The sequence below is a fragment of the Podarcis raffonei genome, chromosome 15 (assembly GCF_027172205.1).
Source record: "Podarcis raffonei isolate rPodRaf1 chromosome 15, rPodRaf1.pri, whole genome shotgun sequence".
NCBI lineage: Eukaryota > Metazoa > Chordata > Lepidosauria > Squamata > Lacertidae > Podarcis > Podarcis raffonei.
The window spans coordinates 43606462-43622274 of NC_070616.1; the positions used below are offsets into that span (position 1 = coordinate 43606462).

The 15813-nt window shown below is 42.8% G+C and overlaps 1 protein-coding gene across 3 annotated transcripts in view; it reads left to right on the forward strand.

Moving 5' to 3' along the window:
- The window catches only part of LOC128402706 (outer mitochondrial transmembrane helix translocase-like), a 44996-nt gene that overhangs the window by 25486 nt on the left and 3697 nt on the right, over nucleotides 1-15813 (forward strand). For all 3 annotated transcript variants that reach the window (XM_053367039.1, XM_053367038.1, XM_053367040.1), the window contains 3 exons: nucleotides 11005-11111; nucleotides 11971-12060; nucleotides 15320-15370. In XM_053367039.1, the coding sequence (XP_053223014.1) occupies nucleotides 11005-11111; nucleotides 11971-12060; nucleotides 15320-15370 (248 nt within the window). The remainder of the gene's footprint in view (nucleotides 1-11004; nucleotides 11112-11970; nucleotides 12061-15319; nucleotides 15371-15813) is intronic.

Here is a 15813-nt window from a genome sequence, read left to right on the forward strand (position 1 = left end):
AAATTGCTTTGATTCCCTTGATGAAAGCACCTTCTATCCCTGCTGTCTCCATACACTTTAATAGGAATCACCATGATACATTATCGAATGCTTTTTCTGCATCAATAAAAATTAATGCTGCAGGAATTTCATTCTTCTTTTCCAGGTATTCAATGATATTTATTATATGCCTAACATTGTCTTTTAATTGTCTATTAGGAAGGAATCCAGCTTGATCTGTGTGTATTACATTTTTTAGATAATTCTTAAGTCTGTTTGCCATTATTTCAGCAAATATTTTATAATCATTGTTAAGAAGCGATATCGGTCTATAGTATTTTATATTCAATTTGTCTGAGTCCGCTTTAGGTATAGGCGTTATGTGAGCATCTTTCCAGGAGTCCGGTATCTTCCCTCCTTGTAGGATATTATTCATTACTTCACATAACACCGGGGCTAAGTGTTCTTCGAGAACTTTATAATATTTGGCCGATAATCCGTCTGGGCCCGGTGCTTTCCCTAGTTTCGTTCTCTTTATTGCTTCCTGAACTTCATCTATTGTTATGCACTTGTTCAATTGGGTTTTCTCTTCCTCCGTTATGGATGTGATTCTGTTATTTTCTAAGTATTTTCCTATTTCTATTATGTCTTCTTCTTTTTGGTAAAGTTTTTCAAAGAATTTTAGGAAATTTTTCTTTATTTCGTTTGGCTCTTCCACAAGCCTTTCTTCTATTTTTATCTTATTAATCACATTTTGCTTTTTGCTTTTTCGTAGTTGCCAGGCCAAAAATTTCCCTGTTTTGTTTGCGGATTCGAAAAAATTTTGCCTCATTGATTTGATTCTCCATTCAACTTCTTGGTTAATTAGCATTGAATATTGTGATTGTAACAATTTGGATGTTTGTTTAATCTGTTCATCACTAGGATTTGTTATTAATTTTTTCTCACATTCTCTTAATTGGGTCAGGATTCCATCTTTCTTTTGTTCTCTTATTTTTTTCCTATGGCTATTTTGTTGGATTAGAAAGCCTCTTAGAACCGCCTTGCTGGCATCCCAGACTATATCAATATTTGTCTCTTTATTAAGGTTTAAGTCAAAAAAATCTTTTAAGGTGTTTTTGGCCTTCTCAATTACCTCCTCATTTTCAAATAGATATTCATTCATTCTCCATCTATACACACCCTGAACTCCACACTTGATTTCCAGGGATATTGAATTGTGATCAGAAAGAGTTCTGGGTTGTATTTCACATTTTTCAACTCTTGTTACTAGTTCTCTTGATACAGTGGTATCTCGCAAGACGAAATTAATTCGTTCCGCGAGTTTTTTCTTCTTGCGAGTTTTTTGTCTTGCGAAGCACGGTTTCCCATAGGAATGCATTGAAAATCAATTAATGCGTTCCTATGGAAACTGCTTGCCGGGCTGGCGGTGCGGAGAAGGGCTTTTCTCCCCACCGCAAGCCTTCAGGACAGGTCCGGGAACAGAGGGGAAGGCGCGCTGCGCTTCTCCTCTGTTCCCGGAGCTTGCGGGGCTTGCGGTGAGGAGAAGGGCTTTCCTCCCCACCGCCAACATTCAGAACAGCATTCTGAATGTTGGCGGTGGGAAGGAAAACCCTCCTCCCACCGCAAGTCTTTAGGACAGGTCCGGGAACAGAGGGGAAGGCGTGCAGCGCTTCTCCCCTGTTCCCGGGGCTTGCGGTGGGAGGAGGGTTTTTCCTCCCCACCGCCAACATTAAGAACAGCATTCTGAATGTTGGCGGTGGGAAGGAAAACCCTCCTCCCACCGTAAGTCTTCAGGACAGGTCCGGGAACAGAGGGGAAGGCGCGTTGCGCTTCTCCTCTGTCCCCGGACCTGTTCTGAAGGCTGGCGCGGGGAGAAGGGCTCTCCGCCCCACCGCCAGCCTTCGGAGCAGCCTTCCGAAGGCTGGCGGCGGGAGGAGGTCTCTCCGCCCCACCGCCAGCCTTCGGAGCAGCCTTCCGAAGGCTGGCGGCGGGAGGAGGTCTCTCCGCCCCACCGCCAGCCTTCGGAGGAGCCTTCCGAAGGCTGGCGGGGGGAGGAGGTCTCTCCGCCCCACCGCCAGCCTTCGGAGCAGCCTTCCGAAGGCTGGCGGCGGGAGGAGGTCCCTCCGCCCCACCGCCAGCCTTCGGAGCAGCCTTCCGAAGGCTGGCGGCGGGAGGAGGTCCCTCCGCCCCACCGCCAGCCTTCGGAGCAGCCTTCCGAAGCCTGGCGGGGGGAGGAGGTCTCTCCGCCCCACCGCCAGCCTTTGGAGCAGCCTTCCGAAGGCTGGTGGGGGGAGGTCTCTCCGCCCCACCGCCAGCCTTCAGAGGAGGTCCGAGGACAGTGGGGAAGACGCGCTGCGCTTCCCCGCTGTCCCCGGAGATTTCCCTATGGGCTTTCGTCTTGCGAAGGAAGCCCATAGGGAAATTCGTCTGGCGAAGCACCTCGAAAAACGGAAAACTCTTTCTTCTTGCGAGTTTTCCGTCTTGCGAGGCATTCGTCTTGCGAGGTACCACTGTACGCAGATCTGGTCTATTCTACCCCAGCTCTGGTGCGGCTCTGAAAAGTATGTGAATTGTTTTATCAGTGGGTTTTTGTGTCTCCAAATGTCCGTCAAGTCTAAATTTTCTTCAAGGTTTTTAAACGATCTTGGTAATTTCCCTTGGCTCAATTTTTTCTTTTTTGCACTTCTATCTAACTCTGGTATTGGAACTCCATTTAAGTCACCGAGTAGAATCAGTTTATGAGGCTCTAAATCCAGTAGAATTTGTTCCAGTTTTTTGAAAAATTCTGCTTTATTCGTATTTGGGGCATAGACAGTTACCACATTTAATTTTTCTCCCTGATGGTTAAATTGTATCCCCACAATTCTCCCTTCCTCATCTTTGCATATTAATTTAGGGTCCCCTTTTTCTTTTGCATATATCACCACTCCTCTTTTTTTGTTTATATCTGAATTGATGAATTCAACCCCCAACCTTTTGTTTATCAAAATATGTTTGTGTTTTTTGGCCACGTGTGTTTCCTGATAGCATATCACATCAACATTCTTTTTCATCAAAACCTTCGAAATTTTATTCCTTTTAGATTTGTCATTTAGTCCGGTCACGTTCCAAGATAAAATTTTAAGAGTCATTATCGTATGTGTTATTATTTTTTAATTCGTACTGCGCTTGTACTCAGGCTTATAATCTAGTTTTCCTGTTCCTTGTAATTTCTTCCTCCTTTTCTTCCTCTTCTTCTCCTCCCACTGCACCTTCTTCCTCTTTTTCTTCCTCTTCTTCCTCCACTTCTTTCCCTTTCTCTCCTTTCTCTTTTTCCTTCTCTTTCCTTCTCTTTCTCTCCCTCTCCTCTGTGAATCTCTCTCCCTCTTCCAACCTTTCTTCCACTTTCCCGAGTTCCTTCTCGTATCTTCTCAAAATTTTTTCCATTTCTTGGGTATTCATCAATCTAAATCTCTTGTCCTTGTAGTAGAAGGTGATCCCTTCTGGGAATTCCCATCTATAAGGTATGGCATTCCTTCTCAGGACACTTACTATTTGTCTATATCCGTCCCTTTTGCGCAAGAGCCTGATTGGAATTTCTTTATATATAACAATAGGTCTTCCTTCAATTATTAGTTTTTTTTAATAGCTCATTCTTAGAATCATGTTTTTCATCTCAATTGAATTGAAGACCACTAGGCAGTCGCCAGCAAGTTTTTTCGATTTAGCTTGCTGCGTTTTTCCTCTGATTCTGAATGCCTTATCTATCGTGTAAGCCACCTCTTCCTCTTTTAATTCTAGCCATTTAGATAGCTCTCTAATCATTTTTCCTTTCACGTTCTCATTTACTTCTTCACCGACTCCTCTAAATTTTAAATTGAGCTGTTTCTGCCGCATTTCTACCATGGCTAAGCTGTCCGACAGTTGGTCTTGTCTATTGTTCCATTCTCTTATTTCCTCCTTTATTTTTTCTGTCTCTTTCTTTTGCTCTTTCATCTCCTTTTGAATTTTCCTATTTGCTTCTTCAATTGATTTTGACCTGACTGTCAGATCTTGAATTTTACTAGAAAGCTCTCCTACGGCCCCTTCTATTTTCTTGTCTATCCTCTCCTGCACCTCTCCTAATTTATTTTCCATATGCACCTCGCTTTGTTTAAATTCCTCTTTGATCTTTAGCCACAAGATATCTAAATCTTTGATTTCCTCTTGTTGAGATGCTTTCCTTTCCCCAGGGGTCCCTCCTACCTTTTTCCCATTTTTCTCCAACATTTTACGTTATTTTCCCAGATTGTCAGTTTTATTACCTAATCTCTCCCTTAGAGGGTGCACAATCTCTCTCTCTTGCTCTGTCTAAATCCTGTGCCTTCCAATATATTCCTCCCAGGATTCCAGACCTGAGTAGAGTCTTTGTTACCAAAAGTACAGACCAAGCCCGTTGTTGTTGTTGTTTAGTCGTTTAGTCGTGTCCGACTCTTCGTGACCCCATGGACCAGAGCACACCAGGCACCTCTGTCCTCCACTACCTCCCGCAGTTTGGTCAGACTCATGTTTGTGGCTTCGAGAACACTATCCAACCATCTCATCCTCTGTCGCCCCCTTCTCCTTGTGCCCTCCATCTTTCCCAGCATCAGTGTCTTCTCCAGGGAGTCTTCTCTTCTCATGAGGTGGCCAAAGTACTGGAGCCTCAGCTTCACGATCTGTCCTTCCAGTGAGCACTCAGGGCTGATTTCATTAAGAATGGATGCGTTTGATCTTCTTGCAGTCCATGGGACTCTCAAGAGTCTTCTCCAGCACCATAATTCAAAAGCATCAATTCTTCGGCGATCAGCCTTCTTTATGGTCCAGCTCTCACTTCCATACATCACTACTGGGAAAACCATGGCTTGGACCAAGCCCAGTCCAATCTAAATAATAAACGTCATATAAACACAGAATGTTCCATAATTTCTTCTCTGAATCCACAATATATCTACTAACGCTGAGATGTCTATTACCTTAGGTCACCTTATATAGATTATATTTTAGTCCAGACGCACAAAATTAGAAACTTTAGGATTTAAATTAAAGATCTTTCCCGCAAAAAAAAAACCAACCCAAACGTAATCCTCTAATAAGGCTTAATTTGTTCCCCTAAAGGGAACCAAGTAGTTTTGCCTATTTGAAATATAGCCCTATTTGCGTAATTTTTTCGAATAGATCAAAAAAACAAAAAAAAACAAGGAAGAATAATTTTCCTATAAACAAAGAATAATTTTCAAGTAGTCCTAATCAATCCTAATCAGTTCTGGTTGGTTCTGATGTCTTCCGCCACTTGTCGGCTCAATCCCACTAGAGTCTTCCACGATTGTTGTCTCGTCGAAGCTCCCCCCAGATAAGACCTCAAAATATAGAATCGTAATTTGTTTCACATAGGTATCAAATTATCCAAATATCCTCAATATTAAAAGTCCTTAAGTGAATCCAGAGTTCATTCAACTTTGCAAGGTCGAAAATGATTTAGTTTAGAAAGGGAATTTAAATTATGATGAAAAAGGTGAGTTCAATATATCAAAGCTTGGAGCAGAGAGTAGGTGTAATTTCCAATCTTCGCCTCTGGGGTCAAAGTCTAGAATCTTCCATCTCTTTCCAACTCAGTCCATATCAAAATACCTTCCTGCAGAGCCAATCCCTGTCGCTTCAGCAATTGTAAAAGTGGGAGAGTTTAGAGAGTCCCTCCAAACAAACAAACAAACAAACAAACAAACAAAAACAGGTATAATTCAATAGTCCCCAGGTCCTTTATACTACTTAGTGAAAGAAAATTGGGTAAAGTTTCAAAAATAACCTAATACAGGGGAGGATGGAAGGGTGGTCGCTTGTTCACTTAATATGCCGAGGAGGAGGCAGGGAATTAGAGCTGATTTTAACTTTAATGATTCATTATACTCCTCTTTCCTTTATCTCTTAGAGCCCTTCGACGATCCTTATACATCCCCCTTCTAAATATAGTCTCTTTTAATCACAGAGAGAGAAAGAGGAGCTGGGGTTTTCATGCAGTCATTCTTTTCCCTTCTCCTTAAAGCCTTCTCAAATCTTTTCGCAATCCTCTTGACTGCAGCTCTATTGAAATAAATGAACGTGGTTACTCTTTAACTTTTTGCTTTTCCAGCACAAAGGTATTCAAAGTCTCTAGTCAGTTCCTTATTAGTTACTTTGTAGTTGGTAAGTTTGTCTGCCGCAGCAAAAAAGTTGCTGTGGGCTTTTTGCTTTGTACTCACTCAGATAGGCAGCAAGTCACTTCCTTTCTCATTCTTGCGACTTTGTTTCCTGCGCCATTTTCCCCCTCAACCGGGATGAATTCCCTGTTTTCAATCTTTAAGCATCCAAAAATCACTTGGTCCAATCATCAAGATTTTAGAGTACAAATATTCCACTTTCGCCAAGGATTTTATTCTTATCTTTCTGGAGATTCATTGCGCTTCTCAGGGGAAGCTGAAGGCATCGCAACACAGGGTTGGTGCTCTCCCGCTTGTGTTCGCAGTCTCACCGTCCTCGAGGTCTTCGCACATAATTTTAATTTAATGAGCTACACATAATTTTCATTTAATGAGCTCTTTTAACGAGCTACAAGCAGTTAAATTTATTTCATCTTTCAACAATCTTACCCAATCTTCTAGCATTATATTATGCCCAATATATAATGTATCATTAGTGTATCATCAATGTGTATCACCAATAGATAATGTATCATCAGTGTATCATTACAGATTTTCTTCATCTTTTGTATGCCATTCCAACAGTAACTTACACATTTTTTACAATATTTTTACTTTATTGCTTAATAAATCTATTTCAAATCTAGATCTTATAGCTTCAAATCCATTTTTATTTTTATATTCTCTAAACACTTCATTTATTTGACAATAATGCAACCAATCGTTTACTAACGCTTTTATCTCCTCAAAGGGTTTCAATTTCCATTGATTGTCTGTTTCTATTAACAAATCTCCATAGGTGGCCCACTTATCCTCCATATTTAACTTTTTAACAGTTGTCGCTTCTAGCGTTAAAAGCCACCAATTTGTTTTCCGTTCTAATAAATTCTTGTATCTATTCCAAACCTCATAGATTGATTTTTCGGATTACAGTATGTGGTTCAGAAAATCTTTAACTTTTTCATACATAAGTATGCATGCCACCCAAATCTGTTATTAAATCCTTCCAAATCTAATAAATCTGTATTTTTAGCAATATCCAATCTCTTATCCAACAAAGACAAGAAGCTTCATAATATAATTTCAAATCTGGTAGGGCGAAACCCCCTCTCTCTTTGGCATCTGTAAGTATCTTATTCTTTATTCTTGGTTTCTTCCCTTGCCAGACAAATTTTGTTATTATTTTTTGCCATTCCTTTAAAATACTTACACCACTTATAATTGGTATTGACTAAAATAAAAATATCATTTTGGGTAGCACATTCATTTTAATCGCTGATAAATTAATTCTTCCCCACACTTCTAAATCTCTTTTGATTCCATTCCAAACCGGTGTGTAATTGTCTTTAAATAAATTTATATTTTTAGATTTAGATGTTAACCCATGGGTAGGCAAACTAAGGCCCGGGGGCTGAATCCGGCCCAGTCGCCTTCTAAATCCGGCCCAGGAACGGTCCAAGTAGAGTAGAATGTGTCCTTTTATTTAAAATGCATCTCTGGGTTATTTGTGGAGCATAAGAATTCCTTCATTATTTCCCCCCCCCCAAAATATAGTCCAGCCCCCCCACAAAGTCTGAGGGACAGTGGACCGGCCCCCTGCTGAAAAAGTTTGCTGACCCCTGTTCTAGATTGTACAGTGCTGACCCCTGACTAAGACAACAGGCATATATATATATATATATATATATATATATACCTCCATTATTATGCTATGTTACTATTCTGTTAGCAGAAGGATTTCCACATTCACAAGAAAGCTGACAATCACATCTCCGATACTAAAATGTATGCGGTGCCATCTCTGTCACTGAATGAAGAAGGTTGTTGAAGGAGTTGAATACAGGCAATGACCGATTAATGTACATTCAGAGGGCACATGACGAACCCACCAGTGACCTGAAAACGTCACTCAACATGTCACAAAAATATAGTCCAGCCCCCCACAAAATCTGAGGGACAGTGGACCGGCCCCCTGCTGAAAAAGTTTGCTGACCCCTGTGTTAACCAGACTCCTAAATATTTTACCTTTTTTACCACCTCTATACCTATTTTGAAGACAGGAGTGCCTGGCATGCTCTGGTCCATGGGGTCACGAAGAGTCGGACATGACTAAACAACAACATACCTATTTTGCATTGTAGTTTGTATTTCACATGTTCTTCCATATTTTTAACAAGCATTTTGTTTTCTTTTTGTTTAATTTAAATCCTGCTACTTGTCCAAATTGTTCTATTCGCTCCTACTTCTACCAGAAGCACTACTATCCAGTTCTTCTACTGCACTAGATAACGGTTCTACTATTATAACTAGATCATCTGCAAAGGCTTTTAATTTATATTCTTTTCGACCAATATTAATTCCTTTTATCTTTTCGCTTCTTTTCATATTTCTCAACAAAACTTCCAGGACAGTTATAAACAATAACGGTGAAAGAGGGCAACCTTGTCTAATACATTATGTTTCATCTGTCATCCAGGAAGAAAGCCTGCTTGGTCTTCATGTATCATACATTTTAGAACTCCATTCAATTTTTCCTATTTTCCTACTTTCCTATTTTAAGTCCATCATTGCTGCTTGTATCTTGTATGTTATTGGTTGATTCAGTCATACTTTTTTCTCTCGCAGGGCTCCCTAGGCTGTGGATATCTGCCCGAAGTGCGGGGCGCTCTGCTTCAGTGCGCCCCGTGCTCCGTGCAGCAGGCTGCTATCCGCAGCCTAGGGAGCCCTGCGGGAATTCCTGCGAGCTCCCCAGGCTTGCTGATAGCTTCCTGAATGCACCGACCCCTCTCGCTCTCCACGCTTCAGCGAAAGCCTGCATTCGCTCCATAGGACGCACACACATTTCCCCTTCATTTTTGGAGGGGAAAAAGTGCGTCCTATAGGGCGAAAAATATGGTAATTCAAAGGGGTCTTCTCCCCCCCCAAATAGAATAAGTCTTTAAGTGTCAGATAGGCAGGACGTCCGTATTAAATCCCAATACGATCAGGACCCGCTGTAGGGAAATTTATACAAACGTTACACTTTGGAAGTAAAGTCATTCACTTTAAAGTCTCTCTGAGGCAGGATTGACCTCCTTATTTTCACCTGACCACTTTGCTGAATCTTCCGCTAATTTAGTCCACTACTTTCACTCTTCATTCAATTTTAGATTCAATTGTAAATATCATGGAAAATCTGTCACTCTATCCTATAGGAGCCTGAGGCTTCGTTTCAGAGTTAGAAGATGACTCCTTAGTGCTCGTATCTCAATCTCACCAGTCTTCTCCACTCCTTTAAGGAGCGATTCGGATGGTGGAGAGAACGCTCCTGAGCGCAGCTGGGTACCCAACACCTGAAACGAAGCTTTCGGGGTTGTTAGGAGTCCACAGCACCTTTGCGTGACCCCAATTTCTCTACGAAATCGGACTTTCCCCGGAGACCTAAATCCACCCTCCTTCTTGGTCTGCAACAGACCAGAAGTCTGTGCTGTACAGTCTAGAACAGGGGTCAACTTTTTCAGCAGGGGGCCGGTCCACTGTCCCTCAGACCTTGTGGGGGGCCGGAATATATTTTGGGGGTGGTGGTGAATGAATTCCTAGGCCCCACAAATAACCCAGAGATGCATTTTAAATAAAAGCACACATTCTACTCATATAAAAATACACGGGCCGAATTTAGAAGGCGATTGGGCAGGATCCAGCCCTCGGGCCTTAGTTTGCCTACCCGTGATCTAGAAGGAGGAAGGGGTGTAGCTCAGTGGTAGGAGGCTGTGATTTTTCTAGCACAAACACTTCTTCTAAATAAATGTACCCACTGTAGCTAAAACCAGCAGATACCACTGCTTGTAAACCTCAGATTTCATCAGGCTTTAGGAAAACTCATCAATGGTTCCAAGTGTCCTGCTTACATAGTTGGGACAACTGATGGTGTAAGGAAGCAAGATACCCATTGAAGCAGAAGACAAAAACAAGACAGAAACCTGTATCTCCCATCTCCTTAATTGCAACTGGAATTATTAGCAAGAACTCCTGAAAAACTATCAAAATGTCCACCAAATGCTAAGGATTAATATGGGCTGCAGCAGTGAACAAGGGCTGCTTATTGCTCACCTCTCCAGACTCGCATCCATACTTGATCACCCAGTTGTACATCTCTTAAACATGCCAGTCTTTGCCACTTTCCTTTTGGTGAAGTATGTTGGTTGCTAGGTATGGAAACTGGTCAGAATGGAGGCTGGTGAATATTGGTGTAATGGCTGTTGATTTCACAAAAGCACTAATCACTCCCCTAAACCAGGACAGAGTGGGCTTCCTCTCTGTGGTTCCTAGAAGGAAGAGGGATTGGGGCGATTCTGCCCAAGATTAAAGGTGGCATAAGGACGTAAGAGCCCTTCTTGCTCAGGCCAAAGGCTCATCTGTTCCAGCGCTCTGTTCTCACAGTGGTTCACCAGATGCCCATGTGAGGCCTGCATGTGAATTCTGAGTGCAACACACCTGCCCCACCTGCAGTTCCTAGCAGCTAGTATTTTAAGACATATTGCAGCAGAGGTGCAGCATAGCCATCATACCTAGCAGCCACTGGTAGCAGGTTCCCGATTCAATTGATCATGTTCTTCTCCCTCTTGCTCTTGCCAGCAACCATTCATAAGAGGGCAGAGAGATCTGCAAACATGTAGGACCTTCCAAATGAAATCACTGATGACCTAGAAAGAACCAGAATTCCACTGCATTTCAGCATTCTTTATAATATGAATGAAAATGTTGCCAAGATATCAATTTAAGAGATGGGTGTCAAAACAGACACCAGCACAGGGAAAAGGACAGAAGCCCAGTCCTTTTGCTAAACTGTTCTTTTTCTCCCTCCTGTCAGATGCCTTCTTGAGGAACCGCTCCGAAGCTGACCATGAAGCCACTGCCATGATGAAAGCAGAATTTATGAGCCTTTGGGATGGTCTGGAAACTGGAACCAATTGTCAGGTACCACCACCTAGCTCAGGTGATGCAAACAAGCCAGGGGCAACCAGTGCTCCTTCCCTCCTGTTATACATTTGCCTCTTCTAAGGTGATGCCTGCTCCATGCATGGGTCACCTAAAAAGTATGCTCTCTTATTTTAAAAAAAGAGTACAAGTGTTCCTTCCACTTACACTGGGGTTACATTCTGGGCCCCTGTGTGCATAAGCAAAAATTGCATAAGTGGTTAACACCCTTAAACACCCTTTAAACGCCCTCTCTGCCACACTCTCTCCAATCCAGACAAAAAATACTGTATCTAAAAAGAGCCACAACTAGAGTTGAAGCTCGGAGCCTGGAGGATGCAGGGGAAAGTGGTGGCTGCAGTGGCTGCTGTGCTACCCCGCATGTCAGCTGCTAGCCACAGAGGCTGAGCAGCCTAAACAAAGCCGCACTGCACCTCCGGTCTCTTTGGGGCTTCCCCCACCCTCATTGAAGTCCTCTTCAGGCTCTGAGGGGAGACTTCTTACAAGTCACGAAGACTCTCCAGCTCTCTCTGGCCATTTCCAGGTTTGAATCAAATTACTTACTTACTTACTTACTTACTTACTTACTTACTTACTTACTTATTTATTTATGTATTTATTTATTTATTTGGGGGCACCGTGTGAATACATGTTTGCACATGAGTCAATCACGGGCAAGTGGGGGGCACCTGCAGTAAGTTTAACTTGAAGTAGACCCACTGAAATAAATGGACCTGTGACTTAACCTCAGTAGGTCTACTCTAAGTATGAGTAACATTGTTTTATTCATATGCAATCATACGCAAATTTAACAGATCAGTTAAAACACAAGATCAATCAATGACCAATTGTGTTTCAGGTAATGGTGCTAGGAGCAACCAACAGACCACAAGATGTAGATCCAGCCATCCTGAGGAGAATGCCAACTACCTTCCAGATTGGCCTGCCTGTAAGCAAACCTTCCCTTCTAATAAATCCAGCTCACACCTGCTTCTTGTCCACCTCTGCTATTGCACAGTGAGGTTTCCAGTTCAATATTGATTGGGTTATGCTCGAGGAAGATGCCAGAGAAATCACTGCATAACAGCCAGAACACAATTAAGAATTGCTTCCTGGTCCAAGTGCTAGAAAACAAGGCAATTAAACATGTGTCCAGCTGGTCTAGGAATGGTATTGAAGGACAGAGTAGAAGTCCCTCCAGTAAAAATAAAAAATGAAAAAAATAAATTAACTTTTCCAAATGATCAGTGTCCCCATCGGGAGATGCAACAGCCCCACAAAAGATCACTTAAGACTGCAATTTTATGTAAGCATCAACATAGATCGGTATGAGGCTTTATAAGAGTTCAGGAAGTGAAATCCAGACTGCAAAAGGAGGGAAAGGTGCAGCTCCATTTTACTGAGGTACAATGCTTCATCCACAACAGAGGATACAATTCCTGTTCAAAGATGGCTCATTGCAACCTAAAGTACACCTTCAGGAAAGGGGAGTGGCTGATCCTCCCATATTCAGGCAGAAGTGAGTCTTTTCTGACCAGTCCAAGGCAATGCTTGACCACTGAAGCAGGCAGATAATTTTGCAGTGCAGGCAGATCTTCAAAGTCTTATCTTCTATAGATCTTCTTGTCTTCTTATGCTAGAATCTTCTTGTGCTTGCAAAAACTGGCTTATATACTTGCATTATTTATTTAGCTCATCATAGCAGCTACCCAGCTGGTATGATGCCTGAATAAAATGCCCTTGTATAAAAGGAAGTCTCCCCCAAAAGACGAAACAAAGCCAGATGCAGACGGGGCCGTCTTTAGCATATGCGCCACCAGGGTGCAAAGATTCGCCCAGCGCCCCCAAATTTAGTTTAGCCCCCAAATTAACTTTTATTATGCTAATGCCAGACGCCACACTTTTTAAAAACAATTTCTCCAAACGAATTTGAACTGTAAGTGATGAAATTAAAATGCAATTTGAAAAGTTTCACTCGGGGTCAGCGGCACCTTTGACACGACTGATCTCGTGCGGCTTGCCTGCAGCCGGCAGGCACAAAACAACAACAAACCTCTGGTTACGTGATACATATTCAATAAACACACAAGACGTAACCGGCTGTACTTTTGAAAAAATAATATATGCTATTCATTGTATTGAATATTTCCGGAATATTAGCCTCGTTTCGCTGTCTTGGGCAAACTCATATATGATATCACAGGACAGCAGCTGTGCTATACAGGACTATGCTGTAAGATCCACTGTCCAAATATTCCATAAATCCTTGTCTTAGACTCTGTGAAAGGATTCTGTGGAACTGCAACAACCTTTCGTGTGGATTGTTGGACTTTATGAACAGACAGGTGGAATAGACACTTTCACATATATGGACCTTATGCATAAACAGATTAGAGAATGAACTGACCCACTGGGTCTTCTACTTTTTTCGTTGAACTTTGAGTCACTTCTGTTGAAATCTACAATTCAATACAATGAATAGTATATATTATTTTTTCAAACGTACAGCCGGTTACGTCTTGTGTGTTTATTGCAGCCGGCAGGCAGGCAGCGCGAGATCAGTCGTGTCAAAGGTGCTGCATAGCAGCTCGGTGCAATACGTAACATAATATTTTGTAAGAGTTAATGTCGCGTGCACGGCGCTGTTGAGAATGACAAGTGCTGCCGCTGGCTCGTCTGACAAGCGCCGCCATTGTGAATGACAAGCACCGCCGCTGGCACGGCACATCTTTGGTAAATGAGCGCACAAAGTCGAAGTCCTTTAGTGAAACAGTAGGTATACATTTTGGTAATACCTAGGTATATATGTATTTTGTTTTTCTAGCTTGATCAAAATTATGTATTATTTCATAACACGTAGCTAGTTAAGAGCTTGGGCGGATTCAGCAGTGAGTGCCTGGTGCCCCCAGAATTTGGATCCCAGGTGCCCCACACCCCTTGCACCCCCAGGTAAAGATGGCCCTGGATGCAGATTATGGGGAGTGCACTGGGCACGGAGCCTCAGGGGTGTCACTGTGTTTGCTGAAGCTATTATTTAGAATGGAGCATGGGGGGCACTGAATTTTGGCATCATGCAGGATGCCACTGAAATTTGAGACCCCAAGGTCTGCCACTGACAAAGCCATGATCTTTATCCTAGTTTTTGAATATCTGACTATCTCCCTCCTCACCCATTGTGATCTTGACTTCTTCCTGACACACCCCCTTTCAGATTCTTCCAAATCCGCATGGCCTTTCTGAATGTACTTCAAATATCAGCTCAGCATTCTGTTCTAGACACAGTTACATATTCCGCCCATATTTTATGTTTTTGTTAATTGCAAGCACAAGCATAAAGCCTTCACCTCTACACAATTACTTGAGAGTAAAAAGACCCACTAAGCTCAGTGGAGACTTTCTTCTGAGTCAACATGTACAGGATTGCACTGTTAGTAGATGCATGTATACCTTAACTGGCTTTCAACCCATGACACGACTAGTTCCTGCTTCATAAGGCAGGATATGCATGAGGTTCATGTACCTTTTCCTTCACAAGCCATGACTCAGCTGTTCACCAAAGCTGCCCATTATGTGCAAAGTCAGGAATATGATTAATGGCTCAGAAAGAAGCCAGGGTGTTAAGTTCATTGGCATTGCCTCCTTCTCTGACACCCAGGAGGAAATGCCGTTTCTGGGATCACATCTGCTGCAATACATACCAGTACACTTCCTTCTTAAAATCTATTGGTTTATTCCTATGCAAAATGAGGCTCTTTACTCCAATATTCAACCAAAATATAATCAATTAGGATTGATTTAATTCAGGGGGTGGAGAAAGTGTGGCCTCCCCAGATGTGGTTGAATTACTGACCATGTTGGCTGGGGCTGATGGAGCAGGAGTCCGAGATCTGGGGCCACAGGTTACAACTAGGTAAGCCCTGTAAAGTGCTCTGAACACCTGGAAGCACTATACAAGTACAGATCACTTTCTTGTCAGCGACAGTACATTTCTGGAGATGTAATTTGGTTTGTCTTAATTCCTATCCTGCCTTTCATGAAACCCACTGTGGCACACCTGGGCTTCCATGGAGTTTTCCATCCAGGCACAGACCAGATCCAGATGTTTAGCTTCAGTAAGGTTGCTGTATCATGTGCCTTGGCCAGTTCTTAGGTCCACCTCCAGATCAAAGCATACTGGTCTCATTCTCTTCTGCTGTTTCTTCTGTTAGACACAAAGGCAGCGGCAGGATATTCTGAAGCTCATCCTTGCTGGAGAAAATGTAAGTTTCCCTCTCTCCCTGCCATACCCCCCCCCCAATTGCAGCCTGATTATGGGTAAAAGGTAAAGTTAAAGGGACCCCTGACCATTAGGTCCAGTCGTGACCGCCTCTGGGATTGCGACGCTCATCTCGCTTTATTGGCCGAGGGAGCCGGCGTACAGCTTCCGGGTCATGTGGCCAGCATGACCAAGCCGCTTCTGGTGAACCAGAGCAGCGCACGGAAACACTGTTTACCTTCCCGCCGGAGCGGTACCTATTTATCTACTTGCACTTTGATGTGCTTTCGAACTGCTAGGTTGTCAGGAGCAGGGACCGAGCAACTGGAGCTCACCCCGTCGTGGGGATTCGAACCGCCGACCTTCTGATCGGCAAGTCCTAGGCTCACCTTAGGGGAAGGTGGGATAATTTTTAAGTGCAGGAGCTCATTGTGATGAACCCCACAG